General features: G+C 37.9%; 1 protein-coding gene across 2 annotated transcripts; it reads right to left on the bottom strand.

The window, feature by feature from the left end:
• Nucleotides 1–82: 82 nt before the first annotated feature.
• Nucleotides 83–18,261, bottom strand: slc30a2 (solute carrier family 30 member 2). Of its 2 annotated transcripts, XM_063001193.1 has the most exons (9): nucleotides 18,196–18,261; nucleotides 17,660–17,806; nucleotides 11,709–11,917; nucleotides 6,166–6,312; nucleotides 5,856–6,009; nucleotides 5,529–5,748; nucleotides 4,776–4,881; nucleotides 1,210–1,344; nucleotides 83–1,033 (listed from the first exon to the last, which is right to left on the bottom strand). In XM_063001193.1, the coding sequence occupies exons 2-9, from the start codon at nucleotides 17,737–17,739 to the stop codon at nucleotides 888–890; spliced, it is 1,197 nt and encodes a 398-aa protein (XP_062857263.1). In that variant the 5' UTR covers nucleotides 17,740–17,806; nucleotides 18,196–18,261; the 3' UTR covers nucleotides 83–887. The 2 variants fall into 2 exon arrangements, with proteins under 2 accessions (XP_062857263.1, XP_062857262.1); XM_063001192.1 differs by lacking the exon at nucleotides 18,196–18,261 and having other exon boundaries at nucleotides 17,660–17,863.
• Between the last annotated feature and the right edge of the window lie 148 nt (nucleotides 18,262–18,409).

The following is an 18,409-nucleotide window of genomic DNA, read 5'->3' as shown; positions in this document are numbered from 1 at the left end:
ATCTACAAATATTCACATTTTTCTCTGGCAAATGCTCTTGCCCCACATCTGCCTGCTTAGCCCATAAATAACAAAACATCTGTTGGTACATCTTTGATTTAATCAGTTATTTAACATGGCTTTGTTTTAGTCATATTACAACAACAAGACACTAATATGATTACAAAAGTATAATGAAATCCATTAATTAAATAATCTTGTAACTGAAAAAACCTTCAAAGGTTTCTCAGTAAAAACAAAAAACACCCATGCAAGCATGCTTTGTCATAATGGGGAATTGGCACATGGGCACATTGCTACATTTTTTACCATGCACACCACAACATTTTCATTAAAACCAGCCAAGAGGTAAGAATTTGAGACATGTAATTTCCTTTTTAGTCCTGGTGCTTGTTGTTTCCTAGATTTGCTTCTGAATGTTTTTGCTTCTGAAACTGAATAGCATTTATCAGATCACAAGTTCAGCAAAGTATATGCAAGTTAAACTGTTCAATTATATTTTGTGTGTTAAATAAGCAGCTTTACTACAGTGTTGCCACTCACAAAATTGTGCATAACATTAAAAAAACTAATAGAATCTTTTTGCTCTTTTAAGATGGTAGACTCACAAATTGATCTCTCTATCACACAATGCATATTTTACCAATCCAGAATTTAGAAAACTTAAGAAGACTTCACAGCATATATAAAAGTGAAATCTAACACATCTGCATGTGTATATATATATATATATATCTATGCTGGTAAGACAAAGGGCACAAACAGTATGTGGAAAAGCATCATGATTGAATCTGCGATGATTTCAGATATGGACTTGCGACAAAACCAAGAAATGTTCACAGATACTTTGGACAAGTTGCTTCCAGGTCAGCTTTGCAAACTTGGTTTTAGTCCTTGGGGTCTTGGCACAGGGTACAGTAGGCCATGTCTTCAGAGTAGGGCTCTATTTGAACGGTGGTGCTGTAGAAGCCAAACTTGGTCTGCAGGAGATCTGTTGCTTCCTTTAGTACACTCTGCGGCTCCGCATTTTCCTCTGGGACACAAATTTTTTTCATTTTGAAATGCAATGTTTTGTCATTTTAAATAAGCTCTTAGCTGTGTTTCTTAAGTATCTAATGACTTATGTTGTTATGGATAATACAGCATCTTAGTGCTTGGGAAAACAGCAGTTAAGGTACACTGAGGAAAAAAAATCTGCAAGTTTCTTACCAACAGCCACATGTACAGAAACCAGGGTACGTCCAACAGTCAGGGACCACAAATGCAGACTATGCATGGCCTTTACAGATTTCACTGAGAGTAGTACATCCTTCACAGAGTTAAATTTAATCTCTTTGGGTGTACCTAAAAACAACAGTGTTCATGTAATAACAAAATAATTATCCTTTATTTGCAATGCAATTCATTTTAAACTGCAACACTAGCACTATTTTGCTAAATTTGACCTGGTTATAGTGAGAGACTATAGATTATACCACAGGTCACGAGTCACCTTGACTTTTTACTGAATTTTAAATGAAAATCTTCTGTAAAATCATCATTACCATCCTGGTGGATGGTACTACTGTAACGGTTGGTCCAACCGCTGATACAACCTCAATTCCAATAAAGCTGGGTGCTCAGGTGGCCCAGCTGTAAAACACAGTAGCACACCAGAGCTGACATTTCGAAGTTGTCGGTTCTAACTTCACCTCTGCCATCCAGCTGGGCTGGGCGACTACATGAACAATGATTGGCTGTTGTTCATACAGGGTGGGAGCCGGATAAGGACTCCTGATAACTGAGGCAGTTACGACCTCTGCTGGCTGATTGATGGCGCCTGCACAGAGTCAAGGGATAATGCGTTGATCAGGGTGTGGCTCTCCATACCTAAGCTGATCGGCATATGAACTCGCCTCGTGCAGGTGAAAAGATGCAGTCGGCTACTGCACAAATGTCGGAGAGGGCGTGAGTCAGTCTTACTCTCCTCAATCAGGGTGGGGATTGGCATCAGTAGAGAGAAAGCATAATGCAGTTGAGTAATTGGATACACTAAAAGTCGGGGGGGAAAGGGGAGAAAATGCATAAAAAATACATGTAAACTTTTACATGTATTTAATTAAAACATTAAGAAAATACAACCCCAAATCAGCAAAAGTTGGGGCAGTATGGAAAAAGCTAATTAAAATATGCTTTGTTATTTACATTGACCTTTATTTTATTGCAGACCATATTAACCTGAAATATTTCATGTTTCCTTTTTAGGCCTGCAGCACATTCAAAAAAAGTTGGGACAGGGGCAATTTAGGGCTAGTTAAAACAAAGTAAAAAAACTATCAAACAATACGTGACTGCAATAATATTTTGGTACAAAAGCAATATCCACAAAAGCTGAATCTTTAAGAGAATTTCCAGTTTGTCAACAAATGTGTGAGAAAATTATTGAAAGGTTTAAAAACACTGTTCCTCAAGGAAAGACTGGGAGGGATTTGTCTTTTGCTTTGTCAGTTCTAGCATGGCACACTTGGCCAAATGTTTTGAGACTGACACAAATTTTTACTTTAGTTTGTATGAAGAGTTATCAGATGAATTGTGATTAATTGCAAAGTCTTTTCTTGGCATGAAAATTAACTTAATCACAAAATCATTATCTTCTTTTGTTAACCATGGTTTCCGCCAAGGAAACACGTGCTGTCATCATTGCTTTGCATCAAAAGGGCTTCACAGGCAAGGACATTGCTGCTTGTAAGACTGTACCTAAATCAGCAAAATGTAGATCATCAAGAACTTCAAGGAGATAGGTATAATTGCTGTGAAGGAGGCTTCAGGGCACCCAAGAAAGTCCAGCAAGTGCCAGGACCGTCTCCTTAAAAGGATTCAGCTTTGGGATCAGGTCACCACCAGAGCAGAGCTTGCACAGGAATGGCAGCAGGCAGATGTGATAACATCTGCACACACAGTGAGGCGAAGGCTTTAGGAGGATGGCCAGGTGTCAAGAAGGGCAGCAAAGAAGCCACTTCTATCCAAAAAAATACATCAAGGACATTCTGTAGGAAATACAGGAATTGGACTGCAGAGGACTGGGGTAAAGTTTTTTTCCTCTGATGAAGCCCTCTTCAGACTGTTTGGGACATTTGAAAAAATGATTTTTTTTCAAGGTCCCACAGCAGTAGCTTTCTGATTTGCTTCCTTTTAAATCTGAGCTCCACAAAATTGGGATCAGAGTTACAATCTGCACTGAGGCATGTGTTTGCATTGTTACTATTTATAATCAACTGCTTTTACTGCTGATTGTTCAGGATGTTTTGGTCTCTTGATTTGGACACAGAAATCCACCAAAGTCTGACCCCCATCATTACAATGAGCATGTAAATACAAAAATTATGTGGATTAATTAAAATATAAGTACACACCCAGTTTTCCGAAACAATGGGACATTTTGTAATATCAATAAAATTACTATTGCATATTATAGAATTATTGCTGTTTTTTCTACTGTCAAATTTTCTGTGGATTTGGATTTGTACTACATATTGCTTGTAGGCAGAGTTAAATATAAGTAGGGCTGGGTATCGCCACAAATTTTCTGGATCGATTCGATTCCGATTCACAAGGTCCAGATTCGATTCGATCTTCGATCTGATTTTCGATTCAATTTCGATTCAACACATTTAGGCATATTTGAGTTACATTAACAGGTTTTGTTTAAATATGTACAGATGTACAGAGAACGAATGTGATAATTGTACAAAGAACACTCATTATTAAAAATATTTGTTTTTACATAAATAAGTAATCCACAACAAAAAACAGTAACATTAATTTTTTTTTATTATTATTATTTTATATGTCTGACACGCTACAACAGTGTATGTGTAATGTAAACATACACCTGGCTGTTGCACAGCTTATGCCAAGTTCACACTACACAACTTTCTGATTTGCCGGGTCGCTGAACAGTTCACACTGCACGACTGATGGGTGATGGGGGGGTTTCACATCTACACCATCTATCACCAGGAGGAATCTCAGATGAGTCTGTCTGGTCTCCCAAACTACGTTTTGTCACAAAAACACACGTGAGAAGTGACGAGGGGTTTAATGAAACAAGTAGCGAGCGATCAAAGTTTGTGTGCTGATGAGCAGCGTAATATCAAAGAGAAAAAAATAAAGGAATCTGAGTGGATTTGGCAACACGACCAACAGGGATTGTTCTGAAGTTGGAGGTTAATAAATATTTTGTTTTGTAGAGAACGATAACTATATTACGCCCCTGCTCCACTTGTTTGTAAACAAAGGTTTACTTGAGATGTAAACCTCTCCCGTGTGTTTCCCCTCGCTGTTTCACCTCGCTGTTTCACATTGATTAAGAGCCGAGTTGCTCCCAAGCCGGCAAATCTAGCGCAGACCAGTCGCCGAAAATCAGGGCAGAAATCATGTAGTGTGAACCAGGCATTACTGGAGCTTCTGCCATGCTGAACTGATGTGCAGGTCAGATCTCGTTGCACGAAAAAACAGCGGCAGGTCACGCGAGATTAAAGAAGGTAACAGATTTCCGTGTACACCGTAAAAAGGGGCTCATTTAAAAGATCGATCTCGCGTTTATATGAATCGATATCGGATCATTCAAATAAAGATCGATTTGAATCGAAAAATCGATTTTATAAACCCACCCCTAAATATAAGTACTGTGCTCAATATGCAAATTTGAAAAAAAGATGTGACCTTATCGTAGAACCCTAAAACTACTGACACAAAACTGTTTAAAAAATAATTTAACTTTAAAACAAACATACCCTCCATGAGAATACAGAAAACATCTCTGAGGATGGTGATGGTAGTCCCCAAGACAAACAGGGAGAACAGGAAGGTGCAAATTGGATCAGCTACTTTATATTCAGGCTGCAACAAAGACCACATGTAAAAAAACAAAACCTGAATAGATTTTTTTGCATAGCCTGCTATTTTAAAGCAATAAGCCACGAGAGGCCGTGCATTACTGTGATTTTAGCACGGGGATGACGTTTTTGGCACGACGCGAAGCGGAGTGCCTAAAACTTCTTTCCCCGTGCTAAAATCATAACAGTAATGCACAGTCTCGAGTGGCTTATTGCTTTTATAAAACGGCAGTCAACATAAAATATAATAAATACAACAATGTTTAATTCATAAATGTATTTATAGTGTATAAACTTACAATAAAGCATTCTTCCGCAATGCAAAATAGTTCGATTAACAGTGTTGCTAGGCAACATGAGGGAAAATAACATTAATTTTTTCTATTCAGTGGCGTATTAATATGGAATGATGTGAGGTGGTCATAGGTGTGCATTTATCGGGGATTTTACAACGGCTTCGAACGCGGCTCAGCCAATCAGATTTTAGGACCGGAACTATCCGTTTTATAATTCTTTATAAACCACAGTAAACTGAAATTAACAATGGCTTTTTGCACTACATAAAACATTGCTTAGTTTTGTTGTCCATTGCATTGCACAATTAAACAGTCCACTTTGTAAAGAACCTCTATAGTAAATGAAGGGATTTACCCATATGTAGATGATGATAGCAGCAACCATTACCCCAAGACTTTGTAAAAGGTCACCCAAAACATGAATAAAGGCCGCCCTGATGCTGGTGTTTCCATGGCTACAAAGAAAGCTATGGGAATGGCCATGGCCCACAGAGCTTTTTCCATTTTCGTCGATTTTGTGATAGTCCGAGTCCTGCCCATGACGAGTGGTGGGATAGTGAAGTATGTATGCCATTCTATAAAACAACACTGCTATTAAAACCACCATTGTTATTCTCAAATAACAAATGTACTGTTTAGATTATTTTAACAGGTATTTGCCTAGTATGCTCTGTCCACTCACATGATGTTAACCACAACAGCACATCCTGATGTAAGCAGCATTACTTGTCCCTGAATGTCATAATCATTTTTTACAATTCTCTCAATAGCAAGGTACACCAACACTCCAGTAACTATCCAGATTGATATTGCAGATATTAGTGCTCCTAAAATCTCTGTAAACATAAATAAGGTAAAAATGAGCATGTATAAACAGTTTTCTTGTTTTGCCAACTGTTTAGTACTGTATCCTACAGTGACATGAGATATCAATCAACCAACTATATAAAATCAAGTCTTAAATGTTTTTGCATCCATTTAACAGTGCTTACCTGATCTGTGCCAACCAAAGTTCATGGTCTTGGTGGGAGGTCTGGAGGAGAGCCACAGGGAGAAAAGACTTACCATCATGCTGCAGAAGTCAGTGAGCAGATGGGCAGCATCTGTCATGATAGCTAAGCTGTGGGCAAGGTAACCACCTGCAGAAATAAACAAAAATGTAAATCAAAGACCATGATGTGATCAGATTACTTTTTTTGCATTTAGTATGATATGGGTTAAATGCAGTACATATATCAAAATAGCACTATCCTCAAAATAGATAACGTTATATATAGAAAAATATTGATGGCTGTAACAGTCAGTGGTTTTACTTTAATGTGTTTTTTTGATGTTATTGTAAATTTAACAAAGAAAAGTGTTCCCAGAAAAGGTTGATTTTGTGAAATGTCCCTGGACCAGGATTTAGTCAACCAATTTAAAACAAACAAAAAGTAGAAAAACATATAGAAATGAATGTCAATAAAGTTTCCTTTTACCTTCATTATACTGTATGTATTCTAGGTGTTTATTCAATAGACTGGATGGTTTAATGTACAACCCCAAATCAGAAAAAGTTGGGACAGTATATAAAATGCAAATAAAATAAAAATGCAGTGTTCCTTACATTTACTTTGACTTTTATTTGATTGCAGACAGGATGAACCTGAGATATTTCAGGTTTTGTCAGTCAACTTAATTTCATTTATTAATAAACATCCATTCCTGCATTTCAGGCCTGCAACACATTTCAAAAAAAGTTGGGACAGTAAAGCATTTACCACTTTGTATTGTTACCATTCCTTTTCACCACAGATGTTCTGGCACTAAGGAGACCAAGTGATTTAGTGTTTCAGCTTTTATTTTGTTTCATTCTTCCTGCAAACATGTCTTAAGATGTGCAACAGTACGGAGTCGTCCTTGTCGCATTTTTCGTTTTAAAATTCTCCGCACATTCTCTATTGGGGACAGGTCAGGACTGCAGGCAGGCCAGTTCAGTACCCATACCCTCTTCTTCCACTGCCATGCCTTTGTAATGTCTGCATGTGGTTTTGCATTGTCTTGTTAAAAAAATGCATGGACGTCCCTGAAAAAGATGATGTCTTGAAGACAGCATATGTTGCTCTAAGAGCTCAATGTTCTTTTTTGCATTAATGTTGCCATCACAGAAGTGTAAATTACCTTTGCCAAGGGCACTGACACAGCCCCATACCATGACAGACCTTGGCTTTTGGACTTGTTGCTGATAACAGTCTGGATGGTTCTTTTCGTCTTTGGTCTGGAGCACACAGCATCCATTTTTTCCAAAAAAGACCTGGAATGCTGATTTATCTGACCAGAATACATGTTTCCACTGTGTGATGGTCCATCCTAGATGCCTCAGAGCCCAGAGAAGTTGATGTTGATGCAGGCTCTTGATGCAGTGCCGTCTGAGGGATTGAAGATCACGGGCGTTCAGCTTAAACTTGCACCCTTGGCCTTTACGCACTGAAATTCTTCCTGATTCCTTAAATGGTTTAATTATATTATGCACTGTAGATGGAGAAATATGCAAATCCCTTCCTGTCTTTCTTTGAGGTTCATTGTTTTTAAACATTTCAATAATTTTCTCACACATTTGTTGACAAACTGTGTGACAAAATGTGTTGCAGGCCTGAAATGCAGGAATGGAGGTATATTAACAAATGAAATGAAGTTGAGCAAACAAAACATGAAATATCTTGGGTTCAAACTTTCTGCAATCAAATAAAAGTCAAAGTAAATGTAAGGAACACTGCATTTTTATTTTATTTTTATTTTCCATACTGTCCCAACTTTTACTGATTTGAGGTTGTATATAGACTGTTAGCTTATGTCATATGCAAAAAATACTTACAATTACAATTTTGACAGTATTATAGTGCAAATGACTCTAATACAGTGCTTAAAAAATTTGAGGAACACTTAAATCACACATTGGATCTCAACGAACGAAAGATTTAAGTTGAAAATCTTTACAGATACAAATTGTGTAATTAGTTAAGAACAAAATGACAAAACAACAGTCAATGGAAAACAAAATCATCAACCCATAAAGGGCTGGACTTAAATTTATATTTAGTAAAACATTGAAATCATAGTCTCATCCAATTTCTGTGAATTTCATCATGGCAACTCATAATGTTACTCAATAGTGTGTATGGCCTCCACGTGCCTGTATGCACTCCCAGCAACATTTGGGCATGCTCCTGATGAGACGGCGGATGGTGTCCTGGGGGGTGTCCTCCAAAACCTGGATCAGGGCATCAGTAAGCTCCTGGACAGTCTGTGGCGCGTGTTGGTGGCGTCGGATGCACTGATACATAAAGTCCCAAAGGTGAATTCAGGTCTGGGGAATGTGAGGGCCAGTCAATGGCATCAGTGCCTTCATTGTTCAGGAACTGCCTACACACATAAGGTCTGACAATGGCTCTGAGGTTTTCATTTCGGTACCTAACAGCATTCAGGGTATCGTTGGCTATCACATGGAGGTTTGTGCGACCCTCCAAGGATATGCCTCTCCAGACCATCACTGACCCACCACCAAACTGGTCCTGCTGGATGATCTTTCAGGCAGCATATAGTTCACCACGGCGTCTCGAGACTCTTTCACATCTGTCACATGTGCTTAGGGTGAACCTGCTCTCATCTGTAAAGAGAATGGGGCGCCAATGGTGGACCTGCCAATTCTGGTGTTCTCTGCCAAATGCCAGAGCTGCACAGTGCTGGGCTGTAAGTTCAGGTCCCACTAGAAGATGTCGGGCTCTCATGCCACCCTCAAGGAGTGACAGTTTGTTCAGAAACATGCATACCAGTAGCCCGTTGGAGGTCATTTTGTAGGGCTCCGACAGTGCTTCTTCTCTTCCTCCTCGCACAAAGGAGCAGATACCGGTCCTGCTGCTGGGTTGATGCCCTTCTGTGGCCCTGTCCAGCTTTCCTTGTGTAGCGCCTGTGTCCTGGTATCTCCTCCATGCTCTTGAGACTTTGCTGGAAGACACAGCAAATCGTCCCGGAACAACACTTATAGATGTACCATCCTGGAGGAGCTGGACTACCTGTGAAACCTGAAAGGGCTGCAGGTACCGCCTCACGTTACCAGTAGTGACAAGCAAAAGTGACACAAGCAAAAGTGACACTAGCAAAACATAAAACTAGAGAGGAATCAGTCAGAAAGGATAAGGAAAGCGTATTTGTCTGTGGCCACCACCTGCATAACCATTTCCTTTTTGGGGGTTGTCTTGCTGTTGCTTCTCCAGTGCACCTGTTGTCACTTTGCACCGAAGCAGGTGAACTTAATTCACAATCGCTTATGCTTCCTAACTGGGCAGATTAATATCCCTGAAGTTTAACTGACTTTGTGTTATACTGTGATGATTACGTGTTACCTTAGTTTTTTGAGCACTGTACTAAAATCTCTTCATTACTAATGCATGTTTATAAGAAACTACCTTGTTTATTAGCTGTTCCCAAATACCTCCACAGATTCTGTTCACAGGTTCTGTATGTACTCCCGGCAGTCCGGGTAATGTGGCTCTCACGCGAAGGGTTGTGCGACCCTCCAAAGACATGCCTTCCCTTACCATTAATGATCCATGCCCAAACCGGTCGTGTTGGATGATGTTACAAATCAGCTTGAAATGCAGCTTGTTATGCAATGGGTGGTGATCGGTCGTTATGCAAATCGGCTGCATATAAGGTTGGGGTATCCACCACCAGCTCAGACTGAAGAAGTCATTCGGATTGAGTGACGAAACGTATCTCTACAACAAACTTGTGTCCAGATGAACTGATTCAACTTCGTGGATTTGTGTACCTGGATTATTGCGCATGCATCAACAGTCACAGCTGTATTGCACTTGTATTTCAGTTTCAGCTGGTAAAGAATTAGTAACAAAATAAAAAGTCATTACTGTCCAATCACAATCTTTTACCAAATTTGGGGCACGGCTAAGAAACCAGACAGAAGTACTTGCTCGTAAGTGTATTTTTTTCTAGAGAAAAACGACATAGGACAGAAAGCAGAAACATAGCTAAAGATTGGACATTTAATTAGTTATCTCTCTCTCTTTCTCTCTCTCACACAAACACACATGTACACACACTCACACAAACCTGCACATTTTATTTAACTTGTTAATGAAATACATTTATTAAATGGAATTAATCAAAAGTTACTCTCAAATGCAGAGATGCAACTCACTACGTGAACATTCAAGGGGTTGCCTTACACTGCATGTGCATGTTTAAGATTAAATATACAATTATTAAATATTTTTAAATATCCAGCAGTTATTATTATATATTATTAATACATTTACAACAGTTAGATTTATAACTACCCATAAATATACATTAGTGGCTAGCTATAAAAAATACATTTTGAGAAAAGCTATACTTTTAAATGTGTTTATAAAAAAATTTATTTACAAGTGTTTACATGTGTTTATTAAAAAAAACTTTTTTCCTAAATGTTTTTCATATTTTATAATTGTATAGACTGATAAAAATAGGAAATACTTTTAAGCTCCATTGTTGTATTTTGCGCTTCACAATGCGCCATGTTTCCAACCGCAAGACTGGTCTAGACTGCAGACAGGCCACTTTACCTAAGCGTATCTTACAGTTGTAGATAATCTTGTTCCTGAAGAAGTCAATGACCTTTGTTTGTATGACTTTTAATTTGCATAGTGAAGTTAACCTAAATTTGTAAATGGCATGAGAAATTATATTTACTAATAAGTGTTTTCTGAAATATTTGCAGGCCCATGTGTTTATATTTATTATAGAATTACAGTATGTCATATTTTAATGCAGTGCCCTCTGAGGAATTGAAAGGTCATTGGTATTTAGAACTGGTTTTCTGCTCTTATGTGTATACTTGAGTTCATGCTTATGGGTGGTTTTACTGCTACGAAGTAGTAATTCCTGTGCCGCTAAAAGAACTTTCTCCAATAAAAGCCAATTTGCCAGAATCTAATTTGCATTGTCTGTTTTTCAGGTTAATATCCTACACTAAAATATTAATGTTGTTATAATAAAACAAAAAATCATATCAGAGCAGGTCAGCAGGTCAGCATTTATTAGAGGTTTTTTTTAAGCAACTTAAATTTTTTGACAGAATACAAACCAAGCAAATAAGGTTAGGTGCCTTGCTCAAGTGTTTAAAAGTGGCAACATAGAAACGGTGGGGCTTAAACCAGTAACCTTCTGATTACTTAGTCTAGTGCAATTAATAGTGCAATTCCACCCTAAAAAGTAAACAGCTTCACTATAGGTAATTACAGTGAGACATTTTATTACTGATTTATCTGTGTAGACAAGAAGTGCATAATAAAGTGTGTGTAAACCCAATTATTGAATTATTGTCAATATGATTTCTTGCAATAATCTTATTATTGTGTGCATGTAAAAAAGCTCACTGTCTCAATAGTTTCCAAGAAGATAATTTACAGCCAAATACTCAGTGTTACAAACAACTGTAGCTGTTATGGCTATTTCTTTAAAAATGTATTTCCTTAAAAAGTGGCCTGACTCTTACCAATGACTTCTCCAACCATGAAGACCAGGCAGACTATAGAGGCAATGTACAGCTTCTTTTTAGCCTTCATCTTATCGTAATTCTCTTCCCAGCAGGTTTTGTTTTTGTGGCAGTGGCCTTCAACTGGCCTCTTTAACTCAATGGCCACAGCAGTGTCCCCATTTCCAAACACCTGGCCAGTGTTCCTTTCTTTGGAACCAGAAAATTCACTGCAAAAAAGAAAAACAGGTAATTATTGTTATGAGGGGAGAGGAAGGACCCAAGGATGCAGAGAACAAATCATAATTCAAATCATAGTTTTTATTTAACAATAAATAATAGTAAACAAAAGACAACATAAAAGGGGAAAAATAACGGGAATGGGGCGGTGAACCCCGAATGAAGCCGCTGGCGCCGCAGGCAACTGAAAAAGAAAAAACACACACAAGGAAAGGGGAAGCACGGGGCACGAAACCGGATCGCTCAGGAGCGAGGCGTTCGCTTAACTCACCGCGACATTTAGCCATGAGAGAGGGAAGAGCTCCTGCGCTCTATAAGGAGCGCTGTGGGTGCCGACCCACCGGTAAGCCAGTCGATTAGAAAACAAACAAAACAAAATATAACAAAATACAGCTTTAAGTAAAAGCTATTCCGGCATTGTCACCAGCACTAGCTATGCTGGGAAGGAGCCGGAGCCAAAACGGCTTTTGATAAAAGCCACTCCGGCATTGTCACCAGCACTAGCTATGCTGGGAAGGAGCCGGAGCCCAAACGGCTTTTGATAAAAGCCACTCCGGCATTGTCACCAGCACTAGCTATGCTGGGAAGGAGCCGGAGCCAAAACGGCTTATGATAAAAGCCACTCCGGCATGGTCACCAGCACTAGCTATGCTGGGAAGGAACCGGAGCCATAACGGCTTTTGATAAAAGTCACTCCGGCATTGTCACCAGCACTAGCGATGCTGGGAAGGAGCCGGAGCAACAAAGAGAGATAGAAGGGCGATAATGTCAAAAAGCGCAGATTCAAACCGGTGCTGAGGGGAATGACAAAGCCGTGGCTTAACCCACTCAGCCAAAGCGGTTAAGGGGAATCTGCTTGAAGCTTATGACTTAAGAAGCTGCTGCACAGTGAACGTTAGCCCAGCGCTAACCCGCAGCTAACGTTGCATGCGGTGGCTGGTTACAAAACGCCAAACAAAAGGCAGCACGAGGGCTGCACGAAATCGCACCAGCTACCCAAACAAAATAAACTAACCCTGGCTTACCTCGGCCTTGCGACCTACACACCCTAACGCCCTAGAAGGCGCCAGGGGTAACCCGGTGTTTCTAAAAAAGGAAAGTGGTGGGGTGCTGGAGAGCCACCATGCTAAACAAAAGGGGAGGATCTGCAAACAAAAGGTGCGACGCCTGCAGCCTGGCGACAGCCCCTTAAATAGGGGAACTGCAGCTGCAGGTCTTTTGCCCTAACGAGCTGGCCGCGTATTTGAGGCCAAGCTCTTAATTGCTCTGTAATGCCTGCGACGTCAGGAACGAGTGGTTGGTTCTACTGACGCCGCAGACACCTTACAATTATATTTTATATATTATACATATATTATACATAATTATTGTCACCCCTGTTAAAATGGGTAAAAAGTTTAATGTTTATTGTATTTTCATGCAGCAAATATAAGAGAAACATAAACTTCAGTGAAAGTACATTTATCTTGTAAAAAATCACCTTATTAAGTATAACTTTAACAGATGCACAAAATGTAGCTTATTCTTCTTCAAGTCTTTTTCAAGTTTACCTGATTATGTAAACTGTTTAGTGACATTTGAAACTCTTATCAGTTATCAGTTACTTATCAGTTGTTAGCTAATACAATTTACAATGAATATTATTGGGGTGATGGTGCTAATGTTTTGGATCATCCATGCGAATCCATCCATTTGTTGAAAAATGCATGGACGTCCCTGGAAAAAAAGATCTGGAATGCTTATTTATCTGACCACAATACACGTTTCCATTGTGTGATGGTTCATCCTAGATGCCTCAGAGCCCAGAGAAGTAGATGCCTCCTCTGGACATGGTTAACGTAAGGCTTCTTTTTTGCACAGTAAAGTTTTAAGTGCCATTTGTCAGAGCCCAGAGTCACTCTGTATTGTAGTGCTTGGCAAAGGTTTCCCAAAGTAACCCCCTGCCAATGTGGTTATATCAGCTATTGTTGAGTGGTGGTTCTTGATGCAGTGCCATCTGAGGGATTGAAGATCACCGGCGTTCAGCTTAAGCTTGCGCCTTTGGTCTTTACGCACTGAAATTCCTTGAATGGTTTAATGATATTATGCACTGTAGAGGGAGAAATATGCAAATCCCTTTCAATCTTTCTTTGAGGTACATTTAAACATTTCAATAATTTTCTCAAGCATTTGTTGACAAACTGGAGATCCTCTGGCCATCTTTGCTCATCAAAGACTCAGCCTTTCTTGGATGCTGCTTTTGTATCAAACCATAATTACAATCAACTGTTTGGAATCACGTCATTATTTAGATTTTTCACCTCATTACTAGCCCTAAATTGCCCCCGTCCCAACTTTTTTGGAATGTGTTGCAGGCCTGAAATGCAGGAATGGAGGAATATTAACAAATGAAATGAAGTTGAGCAGACAAAACATGAAATATCTTGGGTTCAACCTGCCTGCAATCAAATAAAAGTCAAAGTAAAAGTAAGAAACTCTGTGTTTTTATTTTATTTACATTTTCCATACTGTCCCAACTTTTTCTGACTTGGGGTTGTATACTATATATTAGGTTAAAGATTAATTGATGACAGAGGACATGTGTGGTCTAATACAAACTAGGAAAAGGGCTAATGTGGGTCAAATTGAATATATTTTTTAAACTGGTCATGGTAAAAACTTTTTCATCATCAAACTACAAATGTAAGTGTCTGGAGTTTATTAGGCACTACTGGAGAAAAGCTTTTTGACAACTTTTTCTTGTAAAATAGATGATTAAACAGAAAAAATCCTATTTTACTTCTATGTATGGTGGTAAGAATGCATGGTATTGCTGACTCCAAGTACCCGTGATTTTGTATGAAATCTCAATGCCTCTGCCAAGATGCTAAAACTGCATCCTAGCTGGATGTTTTTTTTTTTATCTTGATATCTATTAAGGGTTCTAGTGTTACTGTATTCTATAATAAGATCAGACTTATTACTCAAAAATACATTGAATTATTTTTACTTATCCTCACCAGGAGTGCCAAGATTTTATTTAAGACGTTATGTATGTACAGTATATCCCACAAAATAAGCCCAACCACTCCATATACATAAGGCAAGGTTATTTTAAAAATAATTATGAAAATTAAAGCTTAAATGTTAAATGCTTGGTCCCTTACCCAGTCAAGGAGTAATACCTTGATTTTGATGTAAAAGCCACCAACAGAACATTCACATTACAGATATCAGTTTAATTTCATCATGAGCAGTAGCTGCTCGTTACGCTCTTTGAACCTTCTTCCCACTGACTGTGTGCTGATGGAAAAGATGCTATGAGGAAGCTAATGAGGTGTAAAATCACAGTCCTGGTGCAAGAGAGATAAGCACCGCCCCTCACCCTCAGACCTTTACTACCTGAAAGGAAGCGGCCGAGCGGAACACAGTTTCTGTTTAATAACCCCACTGGGAGAGAGATGCACATGATACACAGGGGCTCCACATAAACATGCATGCACGTAATGCATTTTATCCTCTGGTCCTCCTATAATGCACGTACTTTTTTCCAGTGTTGCACTTAGAACACCACAAGATTGTCTACTATTTACTGGCGCCGCGTTTTTCTGTTTAAAAGCACTACTTACTAAAATATTTCTTCTTACAAAATTATTACAGAAATGAAAATGTTCAAGTATTAGCTTCTAATTAAATTCAGTGGCATATATGAGGAAAAACACTTTAACATTACACATAAAAATTTAGCACTACCACAATAAATTCTCCAGGACAACAACTGGCAAGGATATTTGAAAGCTCCTTCTTATGACATTGGCTATAGGAGTACGGTCATTACATTTATTTTGTTTTCGTAAACAAACAATATTTCACTGTCAAAATTATCAGCCGTTGAAATGCAACGCACCAAATCAGGATAGCGTGAAATTGGGTTTTAAAAAAACTACATTTACCTTACTTTATGGTCGGGATTTGGAGAACACAAACGACACACAATTAACCTTGGTATTTACCAATTACCATGATAAAAGTATTACAAGTGACATTAAATTCTAATTAAACACTAATAATGTTGTTAACATTATTTTTCCAGAAAAAAAGATGCTACTGTAAAATTAACAAAACATCATTATATTCACAATTCAAACTGACATAAACTTGATTTATATTCATTTTTGAAGATGTTCTAGACGTAAGCATTTAACTAAATTGTAGAAAACCTTTCTTACCCGTCGGTTCCTCGTGATGAATTGCGGTGTAAAAATCCATTATCACCCAAATGAGTATTTTATACCCTCTGCTGTCTTTATTTATTTTCGTAGCCAAAAATATATGATGAACTAAAATATATGTTGTCTTCACATGCAGGCTTTATACCCTACATCTTTTTACTGCATCTATGCAACGAAATGGTAATTCATTATAATTTTAAAACGACTAATTTCAAAATTATAATAAACCGATACTTTGATTAAAAAAAAAAACACTTTACCAATTGTAACCAACCCGCATACAGGCTTAAAAGAATATATATTTAAAAAAAAACTAAATTACAATGCTTTTTAAATTAAACAATTGCGGTCCAATCAATCGCCGTCGATCAGCAAAGAAGCTTTCCACATTTGCCGAATAATTGTTCATTCATTCTCGTGACCTATCTTCAAGAGCTTCTTGTTTTCTAATGACATCTATTTTAATATTTTATTATGCGTTGTGCAATAATTTCAATGTTTCAATCTTTTAAAGAGAGTCTTATGAACTGCAATTATCGTTAAAAGTTTGCATAATGAGCAGGCTAAAAATCCAACATTAATTCATTTCAAATTCGGATTTTCGGTTTTGCTACTCTACTGAATTTAATATAAGCTTATTTATAAAACTCGTTGACATTTTAAAATAAATTATAAAGATGCAATTAAAAACAAATATAATACATTTGGGCAGTAGTGGACTGGTGATTAGAGGGTCGTTGGTTTAAGCCACCAATCGTCAAGCTGCCACCTTTGGGCCCCTAAGCAAGGTCCTTAACCCTCAGATGCGTGCATTGTATTAAGTTGCAGTTTCAACTAGCTTTGAATAATAGCGTCTGATAAATCTAGTAAAATTTGTAAAATACCACTTTTATGTAGTAATACAAATGTAACTCAAACCAACGTAATTTAGACTTTTGCAAAGGTCATGAATCTTAAAAGAATTTATAGCGCGTGTTTAATCAGTCTGTTAGTTAAGCTGTATAAAAAAGTAAAATAAAATAAAAGGTCCCCCTACGGTGTTGCAAATACTTCAATGCTTTAAATTACATTTTCTAAGTGGACGCTTTCTAATTAGCGCAAGTATAAGGCATATCAACAAATAATGCGACAGAACTGCAGATGAAAAAAACTCCACTGCCGAAAATGATCGAATATGTCTTCAATCCCATATCGATGTTAGAAAGATTCTAAATTCGTTTAGTTGTGTGATTTTTAGTTTGCAGTATATTGCTTTTACAAAACCCGTAGATATTTAAGGCTTTGTTCGTCACTGACATAAAGCGAATTCGGTTTTATTTATGTGCTCCGCCTTGAGTCTGTTACAGCATTGCAGGCTCTGTAATTTTTTAATAAAACCGTTGAAATAATAAACATTCAGTGCAGTTCTAATAATTCATGAGGGGTGAAATGGTTTTAAAATAAAACTATGAAGGCAAAAATTTGAAAACAAGAGCGTTGTAGAAAAAGACACACACACACATATTATATATATATATTTACCTTTTGAGTTTTAAGGAGTACATTTGTCTGGTTCTCTCGTTAATCAGTTGCGATTTCTCTGAATTCAGCGATTGCTCCATAGTCTAATCCAGCTGCAGCTGTCTTGTATATGCAGAATCAGGAAGCAACGATGTGCGCTGGATTTCACTTTCATTACCAAGCAAAGCCACAATTACATTTCATAGTTAAAACGAAATAATCGACATTAAATTCATCATCATCTGAATAAAAAGCATGCAAAAGTAAGTATATGTATATAGAAATGTATATATGTAATGCTGGAAAACTTGTCTAAGATTACGAGAAGCTCTGCGCGTAGGCACTGCGGACAAGTGAACCGCTGGTTAAAGCAGAGTGCGCGTATATTCAAGTTTTACTGTACCCACACGAAAAGCTTAATATAGTCTAGTTATAGTTATCTGTAGTTGTTTTTAGTATATTTAAAAACAACTACACATTGTAATTATTTTATTTTATAAATGTTTTAACAAGAATAATTAAAGCAAAATACCACGATGGTAGATTAGCTAGTTTACCTTAACTATATTAGCAGCTAGGCATAGCCAGTGCCTCGAAAGCAGATTTAGAATTAAACAAATCACATCTTTTTTGCTTCTGTGTTTACGTGTCACTGGCAAATATCAGTATGCGCGCATGCGCCATCTTTTCGGTCTAAGGCGTTTTTAAAAAAGTTATGCTGTAGTAGTGTATTCTTGGTTGAGTTATATAATATATTAGGTTTATTTCTGT

The sequence above is a fragment of the Trichomycterus rosablanca genome, chromosome 9, assembly GCF_030014385.1.
Source record: "Trichomycterus rosablanca isolate fTriRos1 chromosome 9, fTriRos1.hap1, whole genome shotgun sequence".
NCBI lineage: Eukaryota > Metazoa > Chordata > Actinopteri > Siluriformes > Trichomycteridae > Trichomycterus > Trichomycterus rosablanca.
This window is presented reverse-complemented; position numbering and strand designations above follow the sequence as displayed.